Raw genomic sequence first — 21,200 nt, 5'->3', positions numbered from 1 at the left:
AATGACTGAGCTCTGCTCATCGGTCGCTGGCCTTGGGGTGGGTGACAAGGAGTGCCACTCAGTCCATCCATCCAGCAGGATCTGTGTAGGGTCAGGCAATGAGAGGCATGTCTAGAACTTAGCCCTGCCACGTACCTAGCCGTACGGCCTTGGGCAAGTCACTCGGCCACACGGTGCCTCAGTTTCCCAGGGTTGGTGCAAGAGGAAAATTAAATGGTGTGCAGTTGGATTGAAGTTATGAAGGAGACTTCACAACACGGTAGGCTTGCAGAGGAAATGGTCTGAGAAGAGTTCTATGACTCTGAGAACCTCCAGCCAGGTCAGAGGTCAGTGGTTGGAGAGGCATGGAAACTGCTGGGATCTCAGAGTCATCGTGGGCCGTGAAAGGCCGTGTGTCTTTAGGGAAGAGTCATAGGGCCTGCCTACAGGATGTTCTTCCAGGGGCTGGAGAAAGATGCCCTTGCTGAACATTTTTTTAAATTTTTAAATTTTGATTTTATTTTAAGATTTTATTTATTTGTGAGTGAGAGAGAGAGCACAAGAAGGGGCAGGGGCAGAGGGAGATACAGATTCCCTGCTGAGCAGGGAGCCTGATGTAAGGCTCCATCCTGGTACCCTGAGATCGTGACCTGAGCCAAAGGCAGATGCTTAACGACTGAGCTCCCCAGGAGCCCCTCGCTGAACTATTTTATGCTTTTATTTTATTTTATATTTTATTTATTTTTAAGTAGGCTCCACACCCCACATGGGAACGGAGGCTGAAACAACCCTGAGATCCAGGGTCACACACCAGGCACCCCTGCCCACCGGACACTCCTTTTTTTTTTAAAGAATTTATTTATTTATTTGACAGACAGAGATCACAAGTAGGCAGAGAGGCAGACAGAGAGAGAGGGGGAAGCAGGCTCACTGCTGAGCAGAGAGCCCGATGCGGGGCTCGATCCCAGGACCCTGAGATCATGACCTGAGCCAGAGGCAGAGACTTAACCCACTGAGCCACCCAGGCGCCCCCGACCGGACACTTCTGAAAGGGCAGCAGGAGGCAAGTGAATGGTTGTGATCACCTGTTGTGCACGACATGATGCTTATAGGATGTGTTGTGTCAAGTGTCTGTTAACTGCACGGGGTGTCCAATGCATCCCCTCGGTTGTCGCTGTGTCCCTGGTCCCTACTCGAGGCTGGTGTGGGGGATGCCCAGGAGAGCCAGTGGTAGCTCCCTTGGGGCTCACCGTCCTGCTCCAGAGAATCCCCAGCCCCGCCTAGAGGTCGTGGTAGCCATGCCCATGGCTGGGCGCCACAGGGGCCTGGAATCTCCACCATACACTAGAGTCTGGTGTGTCTGGCAATGTCATGGAAGTGCAGCAGGTCTGCAGGGTCAGCACTGAAGACTGCCACTTCGACTGTTCTGAGCACTATCTCTGTTCCTGTGGTTTACAACTTCACCAGTCTCAGAAGGCGAGAGCAGCTGAGGGAGACTCAGTGATTCTCTGGAGCCGTGGTCTGGAGGGTCCTACCTTCCTGGGCGTGCTCCCAGGGAGTCCGCACCCCATGTTCCTTGCTGGGAGAGCCCACCTAGCCCTAAGACGGGCTGCACAGCCTGGGTGTTCCCTGTTCAACCTCCCTCGAAGCCGGGGTCCCCACCTGGGTCCCAACCTGGGCCAATGAGATTAGTCTCCTGGGAGCAATGGAGAAAAGTCATTGCTTTTTTTGTTCTATTTCGTTTTTTTCTGTTAAAAAAAGATGGATGAGGGCCAAGTCTCTCCTATCCTGCTCATGGACGTTGCTGTTAGGTGTCTAGCTGCGGTCTTTCAACAGTGAAGGGGAAGCCAAGAGAAAGGCAGAGCTGAGTTCATCAACCTTGGCACCGCCCACTTCTTGAGAGACAAGAGCTGATGTCCAGTGGGGGCTGTCCTTGTCCGAAGCCGAAAGCAGCTGTGTTCTGGAGGATTCCCAAAAACCAGGGAGCATCTGCTCAGTCCCCAGACCCAGCTTAGGAAGCCATGAACTAGAGGGTCTCCCCATCGTACTGATGTCCACTCTGGTCTTCACCTTTCTTCATTGACTGGTCATCAGCAGAGAGAGAGAGTCCAAGGACAGCTGGCACGTAGGTCTCTAACTGGGCTGGCTCTGGAGGGATTTGTATGAAGGGCAGTCTTCGAAGACGGGGGCTGACAGGTCAGAAACATCACGTGTGAATGCCTTCTGGGTTCACTCTTCCAGGGCCGACGAAGAGAGGAAGAGAGCCCCGGTGCCGGGAGACACCGAGGCCCTGCTACCTGCCTGTTACCACGTCTGCTTTCCCCCACCCCTGTCAGCGCTCAGTCTCCCGATTCATCCCTGGCAGCCCCATGGGCTTCACCACTTGCTCGCTGTGTGGTTTGGGCTCTTGCCGGGTCAGAGAAACAAAATTGTCTAAAACCGTGTATTTCTGGAATGCCTCTAAGGTGCTAGGCAGACACACAGGTCAGAACCGCTCAAAGCTTTGTTATTCGCTCTAAACCAAAGATGCACACATGGGCTTATTCAAATCCGAAAGGCCCAGCCCGGCCCCTGGGGGAGCACCGCACGGCTAAAATTAGCCCAGGCCATCTGCTTAGACAGCAGCTGGGCTATTCTGAGCCCCAGCAGGCCTGCTGCAAGTGGGGCCGGGCCTGGGTGGGGGTGGTGTTGGAGTCTGGTCCCTTCGGCTGAAGGGAGGACAGGAAGGCATGGGAGGCCACACTGAGCAGGAAGGCCAGAGTCCTGGCGAGGTCTCATGAGGGATTGCAGTGGGGCACACGGCCCAAGCGCAAGGTTGGTGTCTTTGTCCCTGTACCTCGTCTCCCCCTTCTCATCTGGGTCTTCCTGTTTGGACTCATATGGGCTAAACATTTTCTGGGACTTAAACGGTGAGGGCTGAGATTTATTGAGGGCACATCGAGGTCAGGAGGCCGCCCAAAGCATTTTGCCAGGATCAGCACACACATTCTCGTTAACAACTCAAAGGGTGCCCGCCCAGCCAGCCCAGACGGTAGAGCACGTGGCTCTTGATCTCGGGGTTGGGAGTTCGAGCCCCACGTTGGGTGTAGACGTGATTTAAAAAGAACACCTTCAGACAACTCAAAGAGGTAGGTAACAAAAGATTTCAGGGATTATGAATGGTTTGGTTCATCTTTTTGGTCAATGAGGAAGAAACCTGGTTGAAAGGGCCAAAAGGGGCCACGGCTCAGGCGACCCTGGGCCTACAGGGATTGTGCTTTGGACCCCGACCTCCACTTCCCCCCACACGGAGCCCATCACTTGTGCTGTAAGAGCAGCCCTCCGTGTTCAAAGTGCACTGAGCTGGGTGGGAGGGGAGCAAGCTGGGGGGATGGGCCTATACATGATTGTTTTTAAGATTTTATTTATTTACTTGAGGTAGAGAGAGTGAGAGAGGGGCAGAGGCAGAGGGAGAAGCAGGCTCCCTGAGGAGCAGGAGCCGGACATGGGACTCTGTCCAGGACCATGGGATCATGACCTGAGCCAAAACAGATGCATCACTGACAGAACCCCCCAGGCGCCCCGACCTAGATATTTCTAGATACTTGACAGACAGGAGTCCAGTCTATATTCACAGCCACTGCAACCCATCACCACACACGCCAGACTCAGGTCCCAATGGGCTGCTTCGGTCCTCATTCCTACAGCTGGTCAGAGAACCTGCTCGCCTCAACTCCTCTCATGATCAGTGACCCGTCTCCCTGCCCTCGGTCAGGAATTCAGCCTATCAGCCCTTGTCCTGTTGAGGACTTGGACCTGGTGGAGGGTCCAAGTCCTCAACAGTCCTGTGTGTCACTGCTGAGGGTGGCTGGTTCCTGTTAGACACGGTAGTGCTAGGAGGTTCTCCTGAGTGCTAGGAGGTGCTCCTGCGTGCTAGGATGAGGTCCTCAGTGTTAGGAGGTGCTCACCTCCATGGCACAGCCTTCCCCATGGTAGTCAGTAGGGTACTCCTTTCCCTGCTGTGGGGGCACCTTGCTCTCGGGAGCCTCAAACAGCCAGGCAGCAGCCTCGTCTTCCCTTCAGTGGAACTACTGTTGTGTCCAAGGGGAGCCATTGCTCACTCAGGGACCAGCAGAGCTCTGGGGTGGGAAGTACACAGCACTTGGGTATCAGATGTGGTCACAGTGAGGACTACTCCCCACCCCCGCTCCCGGGCTCCCAGACCCAGGTACTGTGGCTGCGGGGGACAGTGACATCCAGCAGTCTCGGGCTTATGGAGTAGACTGGATCCTACAAGATGGGAGCCATGTCCATCCAGGGTGCTCACCGCGCGCACCACCAGGAGTCCCTTGTGGCAAAACCACATGTGCCCACTCCCTCCACGAGTACCTGGGATGCAGGCTGTCCTCGCTGCTGGCACTGCCCCCAGCCCGGTGGTGGGCAACCTCCTTTGGACAAGGGTCCAAAGGACCCTTGGCTCACCCAGGAGCCTTTATGGCCCTGCTTTCTTTTTACCTCTCAGAGTGAGGCTCCAAACACGTCTTCTCGTAGATTACTTCAGACAGGTCTACAGCCCTGGGCTGCTCCCCACCAAGACCGTAGGAGAGGCTGGCAAGGGACACAGGGCGCACTCTGTCACAAGACCACACTAAACCCCTGAACGATTAGCCCCAAACTGCAACTTGGCATTGTAACATTCCTTTAAAAACCCGAGCCCCAATCTGCTGGCTTTCAAACAGAATTTAAGACAAGGGACACCACCTTGGTAACATCGGAGTGTCACAGGAGGAAGCCGACCAGTCCTGAGACCCAGATGGACACACGGTGTTGGGAGAAGGCAGATGGACCCTGAGCCAGGCAGGCCTCCAACAGGGCCACTAACCACTGGGGGTGGGAGGGTGTCCTCTCGCTCAGGGGACAGTCCGCGGGCACAGCGCTGGGACCTTCCGGACAAAGTGCTGAGAGCCTCTAGAGGGTGACACCCTGAGCGGGAAAGGGGCAGGGGCAGAGCCGCCAACGCAAGTCTGCCGCTGCCATGCTGGAAGGACAGAGGGACAAGCACATGTGCAGCGTCTGCTTCAAGCGCCTGAGACCATGCATGTGAGCCTTTGAGGGGACAGGAGGGGGCAGCAGAGGCCCCGGCTACACTCTCCACTGGGGTTTCTTTGAAAGGCTCAGAAAAAAATTACAATCACCAGGGTGCAGTTCAGCTACACTCTGGGATAGGACTGGACTTCAGGTGAGGAAAGAAACTCAATATATAAATATTGAAGCATCGTAGGTTCCTTGGAGAAGACATGAATTCAGAAACGTGAATCTCCTTAAAAATCAGTTGTGATGCACGGGAACCCGTTGAGCAATCACTCCAACCTAAAAATACTTCGTTTAATCAAGGACCGTGAGGGCGACAGCCTCTTCTTGCGCGGACAGGGATGGGGAAGAACACAGAAAACTCCTGATCCAGGAAGCCTGAGCCTTGCCGACCAGCTGATCTGGGACGCATCTCAGGCCAAAGGCACCAGGGACAAGTCCAGGATACTGGAGAAGGGCAAGGACTCTGCTGCCAGCAGGCTGAAATTGGACACCTGCCCATGGGCGCCGGCTGCTGCCGTCCCTCAGGGCAGCTCCTCTCCAAGAACGCCAGCCTGCCCCTCCACCTCTCCCCAGCCAGGAACACCCTGGGCTCAGCTTCCCTCACCAAACCCCCATGTAACTTTCTGGTTTCAGCCATTGGCCCCCGTGTCCCAGCGGTCACCCTGTGGTTCGCTGCAGGCTCCTTCCCCTGCAGAATGGAGTGGTGGGGGACTGCACTCCGTGGACAGTCAGCCAACAGGATGTCCACCTGCACAGCGCTCGCGGAGACCGAATTCCGCGTGCCTCCCGGCCTCTGGTTTCCTGCTGTGTGGACGGGTACCCCTCACCCCGTCGCAAGGCCGTTTGCTGCTGGACATTCCGGGTCCCCACAAATCCAAGTGCCATCAGCCCCCTGTAGTCTCTGTGAACCTCATGCCGGGACGACAAACCAGATCCACAGTCAGAATGACACCGAACACACGACACACAGACGAGGAAACCATTTCCATTTAATCGAGAAGGACTACCAGCCCCTGGGTGTGTTAGTGACACTGTTTTCATCTGGAAGACAGAACTGCTGGAGGGAGATTCCGGAACCTCAAATGCAACTTTTAACTCAGTGCACTACGTATTCTGAAGAGCTTCCACATCCCAGCACGTCCAGAAAAGGAAAGCACGTTTTTGTTTCTAAGGGTGAAAAATTGTTAATATTCCTCCTTCTGGTCTTCCCAAAGAACTCAGATAAAAGAAGCAAAAAAAAAAAAAAAAGAAAAGAAAAGAAAAAAAAGGCGGGGGAGGGGGGGACAAGAAATGCAAAATAAAAAAAGAAAATCTAAGTAGTATGAAATTAGTTTTTATTTTTACCTCAAAATAAATGCTTAACATTTTTCCCAAACCAAAACTACAGGTGAACACTTAGAAAGAAGGGGGGAGTGATTTCTTCCTTCACTGGGGGAGCCGGTGAGTAAGGCAGGCGCCCCACCCGCAGGACTAGTCTAGACACCCCCACCCCCATCTCCTCTATTGTCAGTCTTCCCCACCAGGGTGCTGGCCACAGGAAGACCCCCTCCCCCACCCCCCTGCCCCCGGAAAGCTGGGGAAAAATCATCTAACACGTGAGCAAACATTCGCAGAGGAGCCTTCCTGAGACGCAGCAGCAGCCTCTGCTGGGTCTGGGGGCGTGAGCGCTGGCACCTCCATCCCTGTCCCCGGGCGGCGTCAGCCACGCGCCCGAGCTCACCACAGGGACGTCTTGAAGTTGAACCTGAGCTTCAGCAGGTATTTCAGGTTCACCTGAGCAACGTCATAAACGATATACCTGGAGGGGACGTGGGTCAAGGAGCACACACTCGCGGCGGCCCGAGCCCCGCAACCCCACTCGCCAGCCAAAGGATACTCGTTATATAGCAGGCAGGTGTCGTTCACGCCAGAGGAAACCCCCGTCCCCAGGGGCACCTCCACACCATCCATTGTGATGTTGGCAGAAGGGTCAGGGGTTGTCTTGCCCAAACCTGCACGACAGAAGGCGTAAGTGGCAGGAGGAACCATGAGGACATTAGCTCGAGAATATTCAAGATCAGACTTCTGTTGCGTCTATGTGTTCACTTTAAAGACACGCACACCGCACACTCTGCCCTCCTTCCAGATACAACCCCGGGCTATAAATCAAGCTCCCGAGGCGCATGCCTCCCTGATTTCAGTAAGAGCAGTGCCTCACCCCCCAGCCCGATCGCATTTCCACTGAGCCCAAGTCCAAAGCCTGCACTTCAACCTGGCAGGCGGAGGCCCTGAACCGTCAGGTGGCTGGAGCTCCCGCGCGCCCGGACACCCCGGGCGGCACTTGCTCAGGGGATGTTCCTCGGCACCGCAGCTGACAGTCCCAGTAAAACGCAAAGCTGACGTACCCAGTTCCTGAGGCTCCAACCCCAGCCAGAGGGTGTGACCCAATTATCTAATGACCCTCTAGCTGTCCTCCAGCGAGCCACAGGCACACAGCCCACTGGGGAGAGAGGGTGCCCTCCCCGGGCTGTCCAGAGCACTTGGCGGGAGCAGCCCTTTCTGGAACACGGTACCTTTGACACTGTGCTTGCCCTTGGGCAGCTTGCTGATGTGTGAAGCGTGCTTGAGTTCGTACCTGTGCAAGACAGGAAGGTCTCAGAAGGGCCTCCAATGACCCTGGGCTCTCAAACCACCAGTATGATAAGCAGGAGCCCAAGTGAGAAGAACCCAGTCCTCCCCAGACCCCTGGCTTCCAGAGGCGAAGGCGCAGTTCCGGGTCAGCGCTCTGTGCCACCACCGCTGCAGGGTCATGTGGCTGTGGCCACAGCTCCAGAGGCTTCTCAGACCACAAGCCTCACCCCCTTGCTTCATTATGCGACCCTGCTCTCCATGTCACTGTGACAAGCGGACCAACCAGATTTTTTTTTTTTTTGCCAGGAATCTGAAGTTCATCTCCAGGTTCATCTGAGTTGATTTCAAACACAAAATCTAACATCTCTGTGCATGCATGTGTGCTGGGGTTGGGGGGGCAACCATCCTCCGTGCACTTTAGCCCACAGAAGGTGGATGCTGCCAGTTCCAGAGTCCCGGCTGGACTCCTCATCCCCGGTGCTCCTGCATTCACTTAACTAGAACTGGTTTCTACCATTGTGGTGGGGAATTTCTAGGGTCCCCTCCTGGCCAAGGGGAGCGCTCCTGTCTTGACCACCCCCGTCCGTCCCCAGCAGTGGCCCCAGGCCAAAGCCAGGCTGACTCACATGTTTCCGAGGGCGACCTCTCCCAGTAGGATCAGGCCCACAGGGTCTGCCTGGGACGCATGGCAGTAGTTGGCGCTCTTGGAGACCATGTCGGCGAAATAGATCCCTTTACCAAACATGTAGCCCGTCTGCAGGGTGGGAAAAGGGCCACAGAAGACTTTCTGGGGGCTGTTTGCAGCATCCCTGAACTCCCGAGTATAGACTACGCCCATAGGCCAAGTTCACGTGCCAGGCTGTTTGGACCCTGGTCCCGTGGGGGCACTCAGGGCCGCAGGAAGTTTAATCTCTCTGCCCCCCGCTGTCTTCCTCTCTCAACTGGGGAGAGAACCTCACAAAACCGTTGTGAAAATTCACCAAGTTAATAAGTGTTTAGATCGGTGCCCGGCATGTGGCAACAGCCCATAAATGGCGGCTCTTGTGTTTACTTCCTTCTGTCAGTCAAAGGTGAGGTGTAGGGAGGTCAGGGCATCTGCCCAGGTCATGTGCTACCACATGGCACCGCGAGCCATTCGCTGCTCCCCACCTGTTACACCTGGACAGCAAGAGGCCTGCAAGACTGCCTCTGAGCACCCGTCCGGCAGGTCACCTCTATGACCCAGGCCCCGAGTCAGCAGGGCCTCCCTCCGGCCCTCCCACAGTCTCCTGAGGAGCACACCAGGACTCACAGAAGTCACCGGGCAGAGGGGGGGCGGAGGCAGTCTGGACTCAACTTGGCCTGTGGCCAAGGCCTGTTCTTCGCATGTCAACACACCCATCAGCTCTCAGGGCAAGGCCCAGACACCTCACTTTTGTTCAAGAAGCCACGGCTCATAGCCGTGTAGATACGCTGGCCGTAGAGCGAGGGCCGTGAGGACAAGGTGCAGATGATCTCTGGGTGCCGCCCGCCACCCACCCTGGGCTAGCCACCTACCACGGGCGCCTCAGGCGGGGCTATCCGGAGGCCCTGGGACAGGATGCCGGCGAAGTTGGTGGCCCGGGAGCCATGCCATAGGAGCCTGCGGTTATGCAGCTGCCGAAATGGCTTGTAACGCTGGCTCTCGCCTTCGCGCTCGATCCGGAAGATCTGCTCGGGGGTGAAGGGCCGGAGACAGAGGATGCCACGTTACTCTCACAGCAAGATCCACCAGATGCAGGAGCATGGGCCAGCTGCCCCAGAGCCAGAGGATGCAGCTGTGGCGGCCTAGGAGGAGGCAGGGTTGGGTGGGGAGCAGTTGCCCGGGCAGGACCCCATCTGACAGAGGTGTGCCCGAGATGTTTTGCCATGTCTGATTGTGCTTTCAGGTCCTCAAACAAGGCTTTGAGATCAGAAATAAAAAGGATTAGGGAAAGAACACTAAGCACCCCCAAACTCCAAGACTAACCTTTCTCCTCCACCGATAGTAAGTCGCTCCTCTAGTAATTTAAAGCAAAGCAAACGGTTCTTTACCCAGGCTAGGCTGGAGGAAGGGAAAGGAGGAAGAGTCTTACGTCAACAACTTCCAAGTCATACGCGTTGTGCGTGGTCGCGTGAGTGTTCTTAACGTATTTCCTGATGGTCTCTGCTTCTTCCGAGTCTCTGTCCACCACCTAGAACATCGTTGGGGAGTCTGCGCAAGGGAGACCCCAAGCACAGCCACCCAGCACAGGGGCCAAGAGACGTCCCACAGCCGAGACTGCAGTCAGAACCTGCAAGGACCCAAGCCCAAGGCTGGGTTTTGAGGAGGAGGACTGGCGCTCCAGGTCTTTGAATCCTCAAGGCTGTGCAGTGGCCAGAGCTCCTGCCCACCAAATACCCGACGTAACCGCCCCCGCACAAACACAAGTGCGCCACGGGGAAGGCTGTGTTCTCGATTTTCGCCCTCTCAGGCAAAATGCAAAAAACCCAGGAAATCTGGTTTTCCTCACAGCTTCTTAAGTAAAAGGCTTCAGGACTGTAAACCGAATAAACCCTTCACCAGAGAACCCTGCCTGCAGCATTCCCGTGAAGAAGGTGCCCCAGGGACCACACAGGTGACATCTGGTGGCTTATTCTACCCGGACCCCAGATCTATGCTCTGTTCTAGGCAAGAAGCAGAGGCTCTTCCTGGGATCTCAACACCCCATCCCAGGCTCAGGGGAACCCAGCCACACCGCAGGGTTCCGGGAGGTGAGACACAGGGAGACCAAGCTCAAGGTCAAGGCAAGCTAGGGGCTGTGGCAAGGGGACTTCTGCCCCAGCACAGGCACCTCCACCTAAGCAGGAACCCAGGCACTGTGTACTCATTATGGCTGCCCTGGGCACTTCTGCTTCTGAAACGGGCATGACAAATCTAAAGCTCATGACACACAAGCCTCCAAAGACAGATCTTCTCTAGATTAAGGAAAAATGAACTTTCTGGAAGGCTGCTCAAAAAGGAGTCTCTTGTGCCAAAGACCCTGGCTTGGAAGTCTGCCCAACAATCTGTTCTAAGGAGGTCTCCAGGAGAAACCCACTCCAGTCTGGAGATCGCTGCTCTCAGGACGAGCGGAGAGATGCACCAGAAGCAGGGGCCTGTTACCTTAATGTCAGTCTTGAGCTTCTCATAGTTGACATCGATGGGGTCCTTGCTGCTGTCATCAGAGCCTCCCCTGAGCAGACTGTAGGCCACCTCAATGTCCAGCAAGTTGTCTAGCATTTCCACCTTGGCCTGGAGGAACAGATGGGAAACCTTGGGCTTGGGACCAGGGTGAGGGGAGATAAACCTAGGTTCAACAGAGAAAACCCTCACAGACTGATGGGACAGTGAAGGGAAGGCCTCCCAGCTGGTTAGGAATAGCTTGTCATCTACCTGTGGCTCCTAGTGAATGAGGGGGGTACTCCCTGGGGGAAGGGAGAGCCTGAAGCTACAAGGGTACTGTGAGAAGTGGGGGCAGTGACTATCGCTGGCCCCGAGGCCGCGGGGAGGGAAAACCCATCTGTTTGGCCTGTGGTCGGTCACCACCGTGGGAAGAAATCCTATTCAAAACGAGGGCCCATTGTGCTCGCTTCGGCAGCACATATACAAAACGAGGGCCCAGGGGCGCCTGGGTGGCTCAGTGGGTTAAAGCCTCTGCCTTTGGCTCAGATCATGATCCCAGGGTCCTGAGATCCAGCCCCGAATTAGGCTCTCTGCTCAGCAGGGAGCCTGCTTCCCCATTTCTCTGCCTGCCTCTCTGCCTACTTGTGATCTCTGTCAGATAAATAAAATCTAACCTTTAAAAAAAAAAAAAAAAAAAGAAGAGAGGTCCCAGAGGTCCCCGCACCAGGCCCTGCCGGAAGGGACTGACGCCCAGGCTGCTCCTCCCTCAGGCAGCCCCGGCTACCTGCACACAGTCCGCGTTGTTCAGTAGCGGGGGCTTCTTCATCCCAAAGTCGTGGGGAATGAGGGTGTAGAAGCGATTTGAGAGATCCAGGATCTGGGAGTCACTGCTGCCCTGGGACACCGCCTTCGGGGGAGGAGAGAGAGCAGAGACTGAGACAACGAGACTGACCTGGCTCGGCGTGAGCAACAGCCAGGCAGCGCGGTGGAAATGTTCAAGACCACCTCAAGCTGGTGTCGTACCGGCCCAAGGGCAGGACCCCCCACCCGTCCACTTCCATTTCTAGAAGACCTGGACAATTAGGGACCCGTACCACCCCTAACACCGTGCAAGGTGTCAAGTGTAACATCTAGGTGGAGAGCTCGTGCGTGCTCCTAAAACTCAACTACATCAGGGCTGCCTGGGTGGCTCAGTGGGTTAAGCCTCTGCCTTCAGCTCAGGTCATGATCTCAGGGTCCTGGGATCGAGTCCCGCATTGGGCTCTCTGCTGGGCGGGGAGCCTGCTTCCTCCTCCTCTCTCTCTCTACTTGTGATCTCTGTCAAATAAATAAAATATAAAAAAAAAAAAAAAAAAAAAAAAAACTCAACTACATCAATGTTTGGGAACTTCTCACAACAAAATGGGGGTAAAACCCCAATGCTATCAATTCGGGCAGCACACCCACCACCCCCGCCCATCCACAGATCTTCAGCTGAAGGGAAGGAATTGGCTTTTCTCGCACCTGAAGATCCAGGTGGCCACACACAGAAAGGCTAAGCTCCCCCTCCTGCCACAGTGCCCATTCGTGCTCCGTATGTAAAAGGTGCTCAATAAATGCAGAGATGGAGGAGCCGGACTGCTGTGATGCTGGGTAGGCACCTGAATGGCCACGGGGCAGTGAAAGGGCCCTAGTTTGGCCCCCTGCAGGCCCCAGCACCCACCCCCTCCCCACCCGGCCGAGCCCCACGCCTTCAATTTCTTTCTGTTGCTGCAGCTGGCTCTGTGTCGTGGGGAAGGACACTCTCCCAGCCTCTCCACCAGGGGTTCTGGACAGGGAAGGGGCCAGGGCTCGGGAGCAGCTGTTGCCTGGGGCCCCTTCTCCAGCACCAGCCAGAAGTCTACTTTCCTGTGCCCCTCCTTCACAAGCCAGGCCTGCACCCTGTCCCCATGGTGCAGCGGGAAGGCCCTGTGAACTGGGGGACCTTGTTGGGTGCCCAGTGAGGTGATCAATGAGCATGAACCAAAGTGAGGAAATATTTCACTTTCTGTGAGATTTCCAAGTAACGGCAAAATAATGCCAGTTTCTTTTTAAAAGACTTTATCTACACCCAACATGGGGCTTGAACTCAAGACCCAGGAGATTAAGAACCACGTGCTCCACCAACCAAGCCAACTGGGAGCCTCAATCTCAGCCTAAGAACACCCCAAATCAGGACGTTTTTATGAGGTAGGAGAATCAAATACCTTATCCAGTTCATAAGGGGTTTATTTACATAACTGGTCACTAAAAACACGGCCACTTCATTAGTTCCGGGACCACACTGGCGAGGAACAGGCACTTACCACACCTGCGGCATTGAACAGAGACCTCCAGGTCCTCAGGACCTGGGACGCGGCAGCTTGCGACCCTGCACTGCTCCCCCAAGACAAGCCAGCCGAGCGGCCCCCTGCCTACCTGCTGCACCTCGCTGAGAATGGAGTAGGCCGCCTGGATCTGCCTCTTGCTCAGCTTCCCCAAGGGCATCTTCTGAAGGTCAATCTGAGGAGACAGGGGAATGCTCCCTTGCAAAGCCGCTCCATGCAGTGGACCGCGGGCCAGCTGGCGAGTGCCCCTCGGGGCTTGTGGGCCCTGCCAGCAGCAGAGACCCAACCATGTCTGCGGCTTGTTCTGGGCCCACACCACGGGTTCTGGGAGGGGGGGGGGGTCTCGCTCGCTTCGTTCATGGCAGTGACGAGAAACAAGGACGCCTGCAGCCCCACACTCAGTCCACCCTGGCCCAGCACAACTCGGCTCCCAGGGAGGAGGAGGGCCGGACAGCACAGCCGCCCCAGAGCCTCAGAGCCCAAACCGTTCCCAGCCAAATAGGGACCAGAAAGTGGGGAGGAAAGGTTCTCCTAAGTACACTCTCCTGAACATACAGATCTATGCCCAAAAGAACGCTATTTTTTCAAATCAGGTACCCTGAAAGGTCACATGCGGATTCTAGCAATATGCTTGGGGATTACCGTCAGGACAAGCAACAAGTGTAGTGGGGAAAGCATGTGGCCTGCTGCCAGCTTGGGAGGAGTCTGCTCACCCTCTGTCTCCCACCCGGAAAATGGGGCTGGCTTGCTCCGGAGGCCCCCGCACCCCTTGTGGTTGGTGTCCTGACCTCCCTGGGGCACCCCAACACCTGCAGCGCACGACGGAGCCACAAGCTGCAGGGAAATGGATGGGGAGCAGCCCCCACTGGGCGTGGTAGACGTGGCATCACATACCAATGGCACTTCCCTCCCCTCAAAGCCAGAGTCTCTACCCTGAGGGGTGGTCTGGTCCCTGGGAAGTAGAGTAGCCGCTGCCCGGTCTGGGGAAGAAGGCGGGGAGACTGTTTCAGGAGGGGAGCAGGGCGTGTAAAGTAGCCCAGCATCACCGGTGCAGGCTGGAAACCGGCTCCGGGAGCCGCTGAGGAAGGCGTTGCAACGGTGGCTGGGGGTGGGCAGTGCTCTGAAGAAACAGCACCCCCCAACTGCGGGGAGTTGGTGCGGGTGCTTGTGCCCCTCAGCCCCTCCTCACAGGCCACGAGGACAAGAATGGGGCTTACTCAACATAAGCCAGGTACCCCACTCCCTGAAGAGAAACCTGGGGTTTTCTCAGGTCCAGCCCTGCAGAAGTGGAGGAGGCCGCCCGTCAGGCAAGGAGTGAGCAACAGCCCACTCTCCACCGCTGCCCATGGGCTGCCTTCCAGCGAGCTCTGCAATAGCTCTGGCCTGTCTCCTCCTGCGAGACGGTCACCTGAGCAAGAGCCAGCCCAGAAATGGTATGTCCCAGGGGAAACCTGGTCTGCTAGGAGTTGAGACCCTATGAACTAGAGCACAGGAAGCTGGGAAGGACATGTGGGACGTTTCTTCTTAAACATTAAGAAAAACAAAGACCCGCTCCCTCGCCCATGTCCCTGGTGAGACTGTCCGCAAGCTGTCACACTGGCCAGTCCTCCTGATGGAGGTCGGCGCAGGGGTCACTTTCAACGGGAGCGCCCGAGCCCTGGGCGTTTGCAGGCCCGTAGGGGACCTGTAGACTCCACAGCATTCATTAACAGCAGCCAGGGGGGAACCGTCCTGCCACCGGTTCCAAGCTCACCTTCTGGGAAAGCCAAGCTGGGCTGGAGAACACAGGGACAACTGGCCTCAACCACGGCCCCCTCGTCCTGCCCGAGCAGGAGGAACAGGACAAACCCACCCCCACCCTCAACCTTTTCTTAGTTTTGTCTGATGCCTCAACGTTGCTTTTCTATACTTCGTCAGTGCGGCCCACTTCTTCCACAGTACACAGGATACACTTGCCTTCCAGAAGACTCCAGCCGGCCGGCCGGCTCCAGAGCCACGCCCACACACACTGCCATGGCAGCAAGGGGACACGTGCAGGGGAACGGAGACCCAAGGGCAGCTTGCTCAGGCACAGTGTCCACCTCCCGGGAAGTCTGTGGTCCCCAGGCCCCAGAGGCCTGGCTCGGTGTCTGGCAGAAGGACAGGCAGAGGGGCGCCTGGGTGGCTCAGTGGGTTAAAGCCTATGCCTTCAGCTCAGGTCATGATCCTGGAGTCCCAGGATCGAGCCCCACATTGGGCTTTCTGCTCAGCAGGGAGCCTGCTTCCCCGACCCCCCTGCCTGCCTCTTTGCCTACTTGTGATCTGTGTCTGTCAAATAAAATCTTAAAGAGAAAAAAAAAAAAAAAAGGGGGACAGGCAGAAGACGTGGACGGCCACCCCAGCCACCCCCGTGCGCACAGTCACCTCGTATTCCACCATGGCTTTCTTCATGCTCTCCACGTCGAAGATCATCTTAATGAGCTCCTGCACCGGCTTGGGAAGCTTGGACTTGGTGCCGGGGTTCACTGTCAGCTTCTTGACCGCATCTTCATCCTTTAGAGAAAAGTGAACCAGTCAAAGGCCCCATTCAACAACCCAAGCCAAGTGGCGACAGCATCTGGGCCACAGACAAAGGAGCCACAGGTACCCCCAGCACAGAAGGCTGAGGTAGTATCTGCACCTGGACCAGAGGCTTCCCCACGATCCCCGTGGGGGCTCCAGACCCTCCAACGGCCACTGCAGGTGCCCAGCCCCTCATGCCCTCACCTGCCCACCCTGGGAACTGGCCCATGGCCCACGGGGCCACCCTGGAAGAGCTGGGAAGCCACCAGGCCAAACCATGGACCAAGGGGACACCTGGTAACTTCTCCCGTCTTGTACTACTGCACCCCAGGGGCCAACCAGAAGATGTCCATACAGTCTTCACCATAGTCCTAAAGGTTCAGACACCCATTTCCTGCCACATAGACTGACAGCAGGAACTCTCCACCCTCCGTGGCCTCCCTCTGCTCCCTGTGATCACACTTTTTTTTTTTTAAGATTTTATTTATTTGACAGACAAAGATCACAAGTAGGCAGAGAGGCAGGCAGAGAGAGAGGAGGAAGCAGGCTCCCCGCTGAGCAGAAAGCCCGATGTGGGGCTCAATCCCAGGACTCTGGGATCATGACCTGAGCCGAAGGCAGAGGCCTTAACCTACTGAGCCACCCAGGCGCCCCTGTGATCACACTTTCAACACTGGACTGTGTGTTCCCGCTTTCTGGGGAACCCAGGCTAAGTCAGGACCACACGGCACTGCAGACAGCTGAATCCTTGTCACTTAGGAATGGCCGGAGGACAGGGACTGTGCCCTGTCCCTGACAGTGTCCCCAGCAATGAGCTGTGCTGGTATCTGCTCTGAGTGGACACTGATCCTGGCATCTGTTGTGTTCACCCAAGCGGCGTGGCGGGCCGTGGGCCCGTTCACTCCTGGCTGTGGCTGTCAACTACGCTTTCTGTCTTGACACCAAGTCTCCAAGGCTCTCAGGGTCATTGCTTCTGACTCTCTGAGGAGGCCAACTGTTCACGGTGAAACACCTTATTTGAACTGATCTACTCTGTGGCCTCCCTTTCCGGGGGTGATAAGCGGAGATGTTTACATATTCAGGAGCACCGTCACAGGGGAGCCACAGACCATAAACCACCACCCCGGGCCATCTGGGCACCCTGCCAGATGCTGCCCTAGGCCAGTGCACCTGAATTCAGTGGCCCTGGTTTTGAGAAGTGACCAGTCTGAACAGAGACACACTGCAAGGGCTGAAAACACACCAGATTTCAAAGATCTGGTTTCAGAGAAGGAGGGAGGGGGAGGAAAATAAATAACTAATGTTAGTTTCACGGTTTCTTTCTGATTTTTAAAATGCAGCTACTGAAATATTAAGGCTACAAAGGTGGTTGTCTAGCTCTATCGGACAGCATCTTCCAAAAGCCGTGCGGGTGTTGGGGGGCGGGGAATCTCGACGTAGCGTGCAGGGCAAAACTCCAGTCCTCTGGTGAGGAAAGTACCCGTGAAGGGACAGGGGCGCCAAAGACACACACAGTGACTTTGTGCTTAACTCTGGGTGATTATGATTTTGCATCTTTCTCAAAAAATTCTAAATGTTATTTTTGAAATTAGAAAAACTGACCAGTAGGGGGCACTGCTGGGTCAGACAAGCCAGGATCTCAACCTCAGCATTACAAAGTAAATTCTATTTTTTAAAATAGGTATTTTAAAGTAATTTCCACACCCAAAGTGGGGTTTGGACTCAAAATCCTAAGATCAAGAGTTGGTACTGACTGAGCCACCCAGGTGCCCTGGGGTTTTGTGTGTGTGTGTTTTGTTTTGTTTTTAAAAAAGAAATACATGAGCCCCCAGTGGCTCAGCTAGAGCATGACTCAATCTCAGGGTCCTTGAGTTCAAGCCCCACATGGGGTGTAGTTTACTTAAGTAAACTACGTAAGCAAAAAGTCATGAAAAAAGTGTATTTTCTTCTATGATTTTCTTCATAATATTTTCTCGCCTCCAGCTTAACTTGTAATAAAACAACAGTATACAATACACACATCACAAAATGAGTTCAAATCAACTTAGGCTATTGGTCAGGCTTCCGGTCAACAACAGATTAAGTTTTGGGGAGTCAAGTTAAACATGGATTTTCGACTGCATCGTGGGGAGGGGTCAGTGCCCCTGACCCTCCACACTGTTCAGGGGTCAACTGCAACAGATTTTTCTATAAAAGCCAGAATAAGCATCTTGTCAGAACAAATGTCCACAAAGGTTATCAGCCAAGGGATAACAGAAGGCTATCTGGTGATATACACAGGAAAATGAGCCAGCCACAAACGTGTAACAGAGGGGCACCTGGGGGGTGCAGGGGGTCAAGCGTCTGCCTTCAGCTTAGGTTGTGATCCCAGAGTCCTGGGATCGTGTCCTGCTTTTCCCTCTGCCTCTGTCTGCCACTGCATGCTTGTGCTCCTGTTTTCTCTGACAAAATCTTTTTTAAAAAAAGTGTCTAATAGAAATTATCAGAAGAGCATCTGGGACCCAAAACCACAATCCAACAGAGGCCAGGGCAATGTTAATTACGTTCTTTTGCATGCACAAGTGGGCTCAAGGACAGAGGGAGAAGCAGACTCCCCACCAAGCAGGGAGCATGATCGGGGACTCAACCCTGGGACTCTGGGATCACGACCTAAGCCAAAGGCAGAAGGTCAACCAACTAAGTCACCCTCTGAACTGTAATAAACTGATGGCAAACCAGGGTCATACGACCTGTGAGGAAAACATGGGGTCAGCCTAGAAGCCACACCTGGAATCTAAGAACCACTTCCCAATGAGCTGAGGGAGCAATTTCAAAGACCAAGCCCCCTCACGTTCTCAAAGATGCTACCACGGTCAGCTGAGTTCCTACGTCACTGTCTGGGTGTGACTCGTGGAAGGGTGCTGGATCTTGTTCTGAGTTTCTCCGTCCGCGACCGTGACTGTTATGATCACGGTCATACTGCAGGGCACTGATCTCTGTGTGTTGAACCGACCTCACATTCTCAGGCTCAACCCCCTACCTCCAGTCGCGGTACAGAAATCCTGCACGTGGGTTATTACTCCACGGTTACGCCTCCACAGCTATGTTCCTAGGGATATGGGAGCGCTCCTGCGAGGTCTGTCTGGTTTTGGTGTTGGCCTAACACTGAGCACTGTCAAGAGTGGAGAAGTGTTTCCTCCTATGAATGCTGAGGAGCACTGACTTGCAAGGCCATCAGGCCCGGGGCGAGGTCTGGCTACTATGGTGGTTCTTCCTTCTGCTGGAAGCAAACGGCTTAAGAGTAGGGATTACCTGGCCGTAGTCGATCTCCAGAGGGTAGAACTTTTTGGGATACTTTGTGAAGTTCTTGGAGTGCCAGGCATTCCCAGTTTTCTCTTCATACAGCTTCATGAAGTGCTCGATGGCATCCTCTTTGGACGGCACCTGCTCTAGTTTGTTGCTGCCGATGACGGTGCCCACGCGGCCCCACGACCTGAAGATCCAGTAGCTGCGAGGGCACGGGGTGGGGGGTGGGGAGGAGAGAAGGAGGATCACACACAGACCTGCGGGCCAGCCGCTCATGTGCTGGGAGCAGGTTCCCTCCCTGTGTTCTGCCTGGGGACACAGAGCTGCGGCCCCCAAGATGATGCCATGGACAGAGAGGAACAAAGGAAACACGGCAATGAAAGACCTTCACTTTTGAGGAACTAGAGAGTTGGAACTTTCAAGAACTGCCTTTTGAATCGTATTGGTGAATGGACCCAGAAAGTGCTAAAGCACAGGTTACACTCAATCTGCCAGCCAAGCTCACAGAGCAAGCGTATGAACTCGGACTATAAAATAAACATCCATCTCACTCCTCACAGAAACAAAGTAAGCATTGCTTGGAAGTCTTGTACTCAAGATACACAACCATGAGCGACAAAACCTAGATACTGGAGCCTCTGGGCTCAGATGCAACAGGTTTGGGCGGGGTGTGTGTATGTGTGTGTGTCAGAGGCACGCAGGTTGAGGCCACTGCTCTTGATTCCCATGGCAACTGGGGGCCCACACCACTGGCACCCTAGGTGCCACATCGCTTGGCTTTGGGTGATTCATTTTTCTTGGTGGAAAGAACGCATAACATAATTTTTACATCACGACAGAGATGCCCCCTGGGTAGCTCAGTTGGTTAAGCAACTGGTGTCAGCTCAGGTCATGAACTCAGGGTGATGGGACTGAGCCCCATGTCAGGCCTCTCCCTTAGCCTCTGCCCCTACCCTGTGCTCGTGCTCTCTCAAATAAGTAAAATCTTAAACATTCTCTGCTAGGGTTCTTCCTGGAAACGTCTGGGAGGTGCTCTACTGAGCTGTCCTAGAGAGGTGTCCAGACCTGACAGCCCACGCTGTCCCTTCACTGTGAAAACCAGTTAAAACTAGGCCAACAGAACAGGTGATAAGACACAGGACACTGGGCTTATGTCTTCAGAAAACCCAAGTAGCCTACTAGATACTTTGGACTTTTGGGGCTCCATCTGATATTCACTTTTAGACGAAAGCCCTGGTGAGAAGCTAAGGCAATGGAAGGCACCCAGCTGCTCGGTGCCCACAAACGGCCAGCAGTCAAGGCTTCGTAGGCGCCGACATCATGCCCCCTCCACCAGGGCCACGGCTACACAGCATCTGGTTTTCAACCATCAACTGGAGTCCCAGCAGGGAAGTGGTTTCCACTTGCCACTAAGACCAAGTCCAGGTTAGCCCACGAGGGTCAGGACTGGGGAATCTGAAGGGCAAGTTCGGATCCGTGTGTACCCAGGGGTCAGAGGCTCTGGATTCCTCAAGGGGCTGTAGGCAGAGTGACTCGAGAGATGGTGGGACAGCGTGTCCTGGGAAGTCGGAACGCTGGATGGCAGGGAGCCAGGCTGTGTGGCGTGGCGGTATCTTCCCTCTGGCCAAAGACCTCCCGACACCCCTCATAGGCCCCTCCCTCAGGGCCACCTTGCAGGCCACCTCCCCATCCCCAGACACACCGGCTTTCTCTGTCATCTTCCAGGAGCTGCAGCTTGTAGTAGGAGTTGGTCCCCTTCACAATGTCCACCAGGCCAAGGGTGGCACTGAACACCTTCCCTCCTTTCTCCAGGACGTGTGCAGAATGTTCCAGACCTGTTGCAGAGGCAGGGCACCTGGTTTTCTCTCTTAAAGGGCGGCCAATAAGCTCGGGAAAGAAGGGGGTCTGCACGCGGGGGACTCACACCTGCCTGGACACTCCTTGTGGGAGGCTCCCCACAAGGCCCAGGCGTCCTCAGGCCCAGGGGAGCCCAAGGAGGCAGGGGTGCGCAGGTGTGGTCCAGAAGCCCCCCGCCTCCGGACCACCTGCCGGCTCGCGCTCCTGTGTGCTCACCAGAGTCCGGATCCACAGCGGCTCCACCTTTGAGAGTTAATTTCATTCTCTTCTCAGATTTGTTGATGCCTTGGAAAAGAACAAGAAAGGAAAATGAGTAAAACAAAACCAGAAAGTTGGGGTGGGGAGGCAGGGTGAGGGGGAGGTGTGCC

The 21,200-nt window shown here is 55.2% G+C and overlaps 1 protein-coding gene and 1 long non-coding RNA gene across 2 annotated transcripts in view; one reads left to right on the top strand and one right to left on the bottom strand.

Annotated features, from left to right (window-relative positions):
* The first annotated feature begins 2,692 nt into the window (after positions 1-2,692).
* On the top strand, positions 2,693-6,283 carry LOC125085857 (uncharacterized). Its single transcript, XR_007123022.1, has 2 exons — positions 2,693-2,793; positions 5,389-6,283. It is a non-coding gene; the product is annotated as an uncharacterized LOC125085857 (long non-coding RNA).
* An 86-nt stretch (positions 6,284-6,369) lies between these two features.
* PARP1 (poly(ADP-ribose) polymerase 1) overlaps positions 6,370-21,200 on the bottom strand; it is a 38,126-nt gene continuing 23,295 nt past the window's right edge. The window contains exons 11-23 of the mRNA XM_047704700.1: positions 21,049-21,117; positions 20,678-20,810; positions 18,982-19,177; positions 15,553-15,681; positions 13,241-13,324; positions 11,589-11,711; positions 10,805-10,933; positions 9,756-9,854; positions 9,199-9,351; positions 8,289-8,416; positions 7,605-7,666; positions 6,929-7,043; positions 6,370-6,850 (exon numbers count right to left, since the gene is read on the bottom strand). Of these exons, the coding sequence (XP_047560656.1) occupies positions 6,769-6,850; positions 6,929-7,043; positions 7,605-7,666; positions 8,289-8,416; positions 9,199-9,351; positions 9,756-9,854; positions 10,805-10,933; positions 11,589-11,711; positions 13,241-13,324; positions 15,553-15,681; positions 18,982-19,177; positions 20,678-20,810; positions 21,049-21,117 (1,502 nt within the window). The 3' untranslated portion in view covers positions 6,370-6,768. The remainder of the gene's footprint in view (positions 6,851-6,928; positions 7,044-7,604; positions 7,667-8,288; positions 8,417-9,198; positions 9,352-9,755; positions 9,855-10,804; positions 10,934-11,588; positions 11,712-13,240; positions 13,325-15,552; positions 15,682-18,981; positions 19,178-20,677; positions 20,811-21,048; positions 21,118-21,200) is intronic.

Source organism: Lutra lutra, chromosome 15, assembly GCF_902655055.1.
Source record: "Lutra lutra chromosome 15, mLutLut1.2, whole genome shotgun sequence".
Taxonomy (NCBI): domain Eukaryota; kingdom Metazoa; phylum Chordata; class Mammalia; order Carnivora; family Mustelidae; genus Lutra; species Lutra lutra.
The sequence above is the reverse complement of the archived record's forward strand: the minus strand, read 5'-3'. Positions and strand labels throughout refer to the sequence as shown.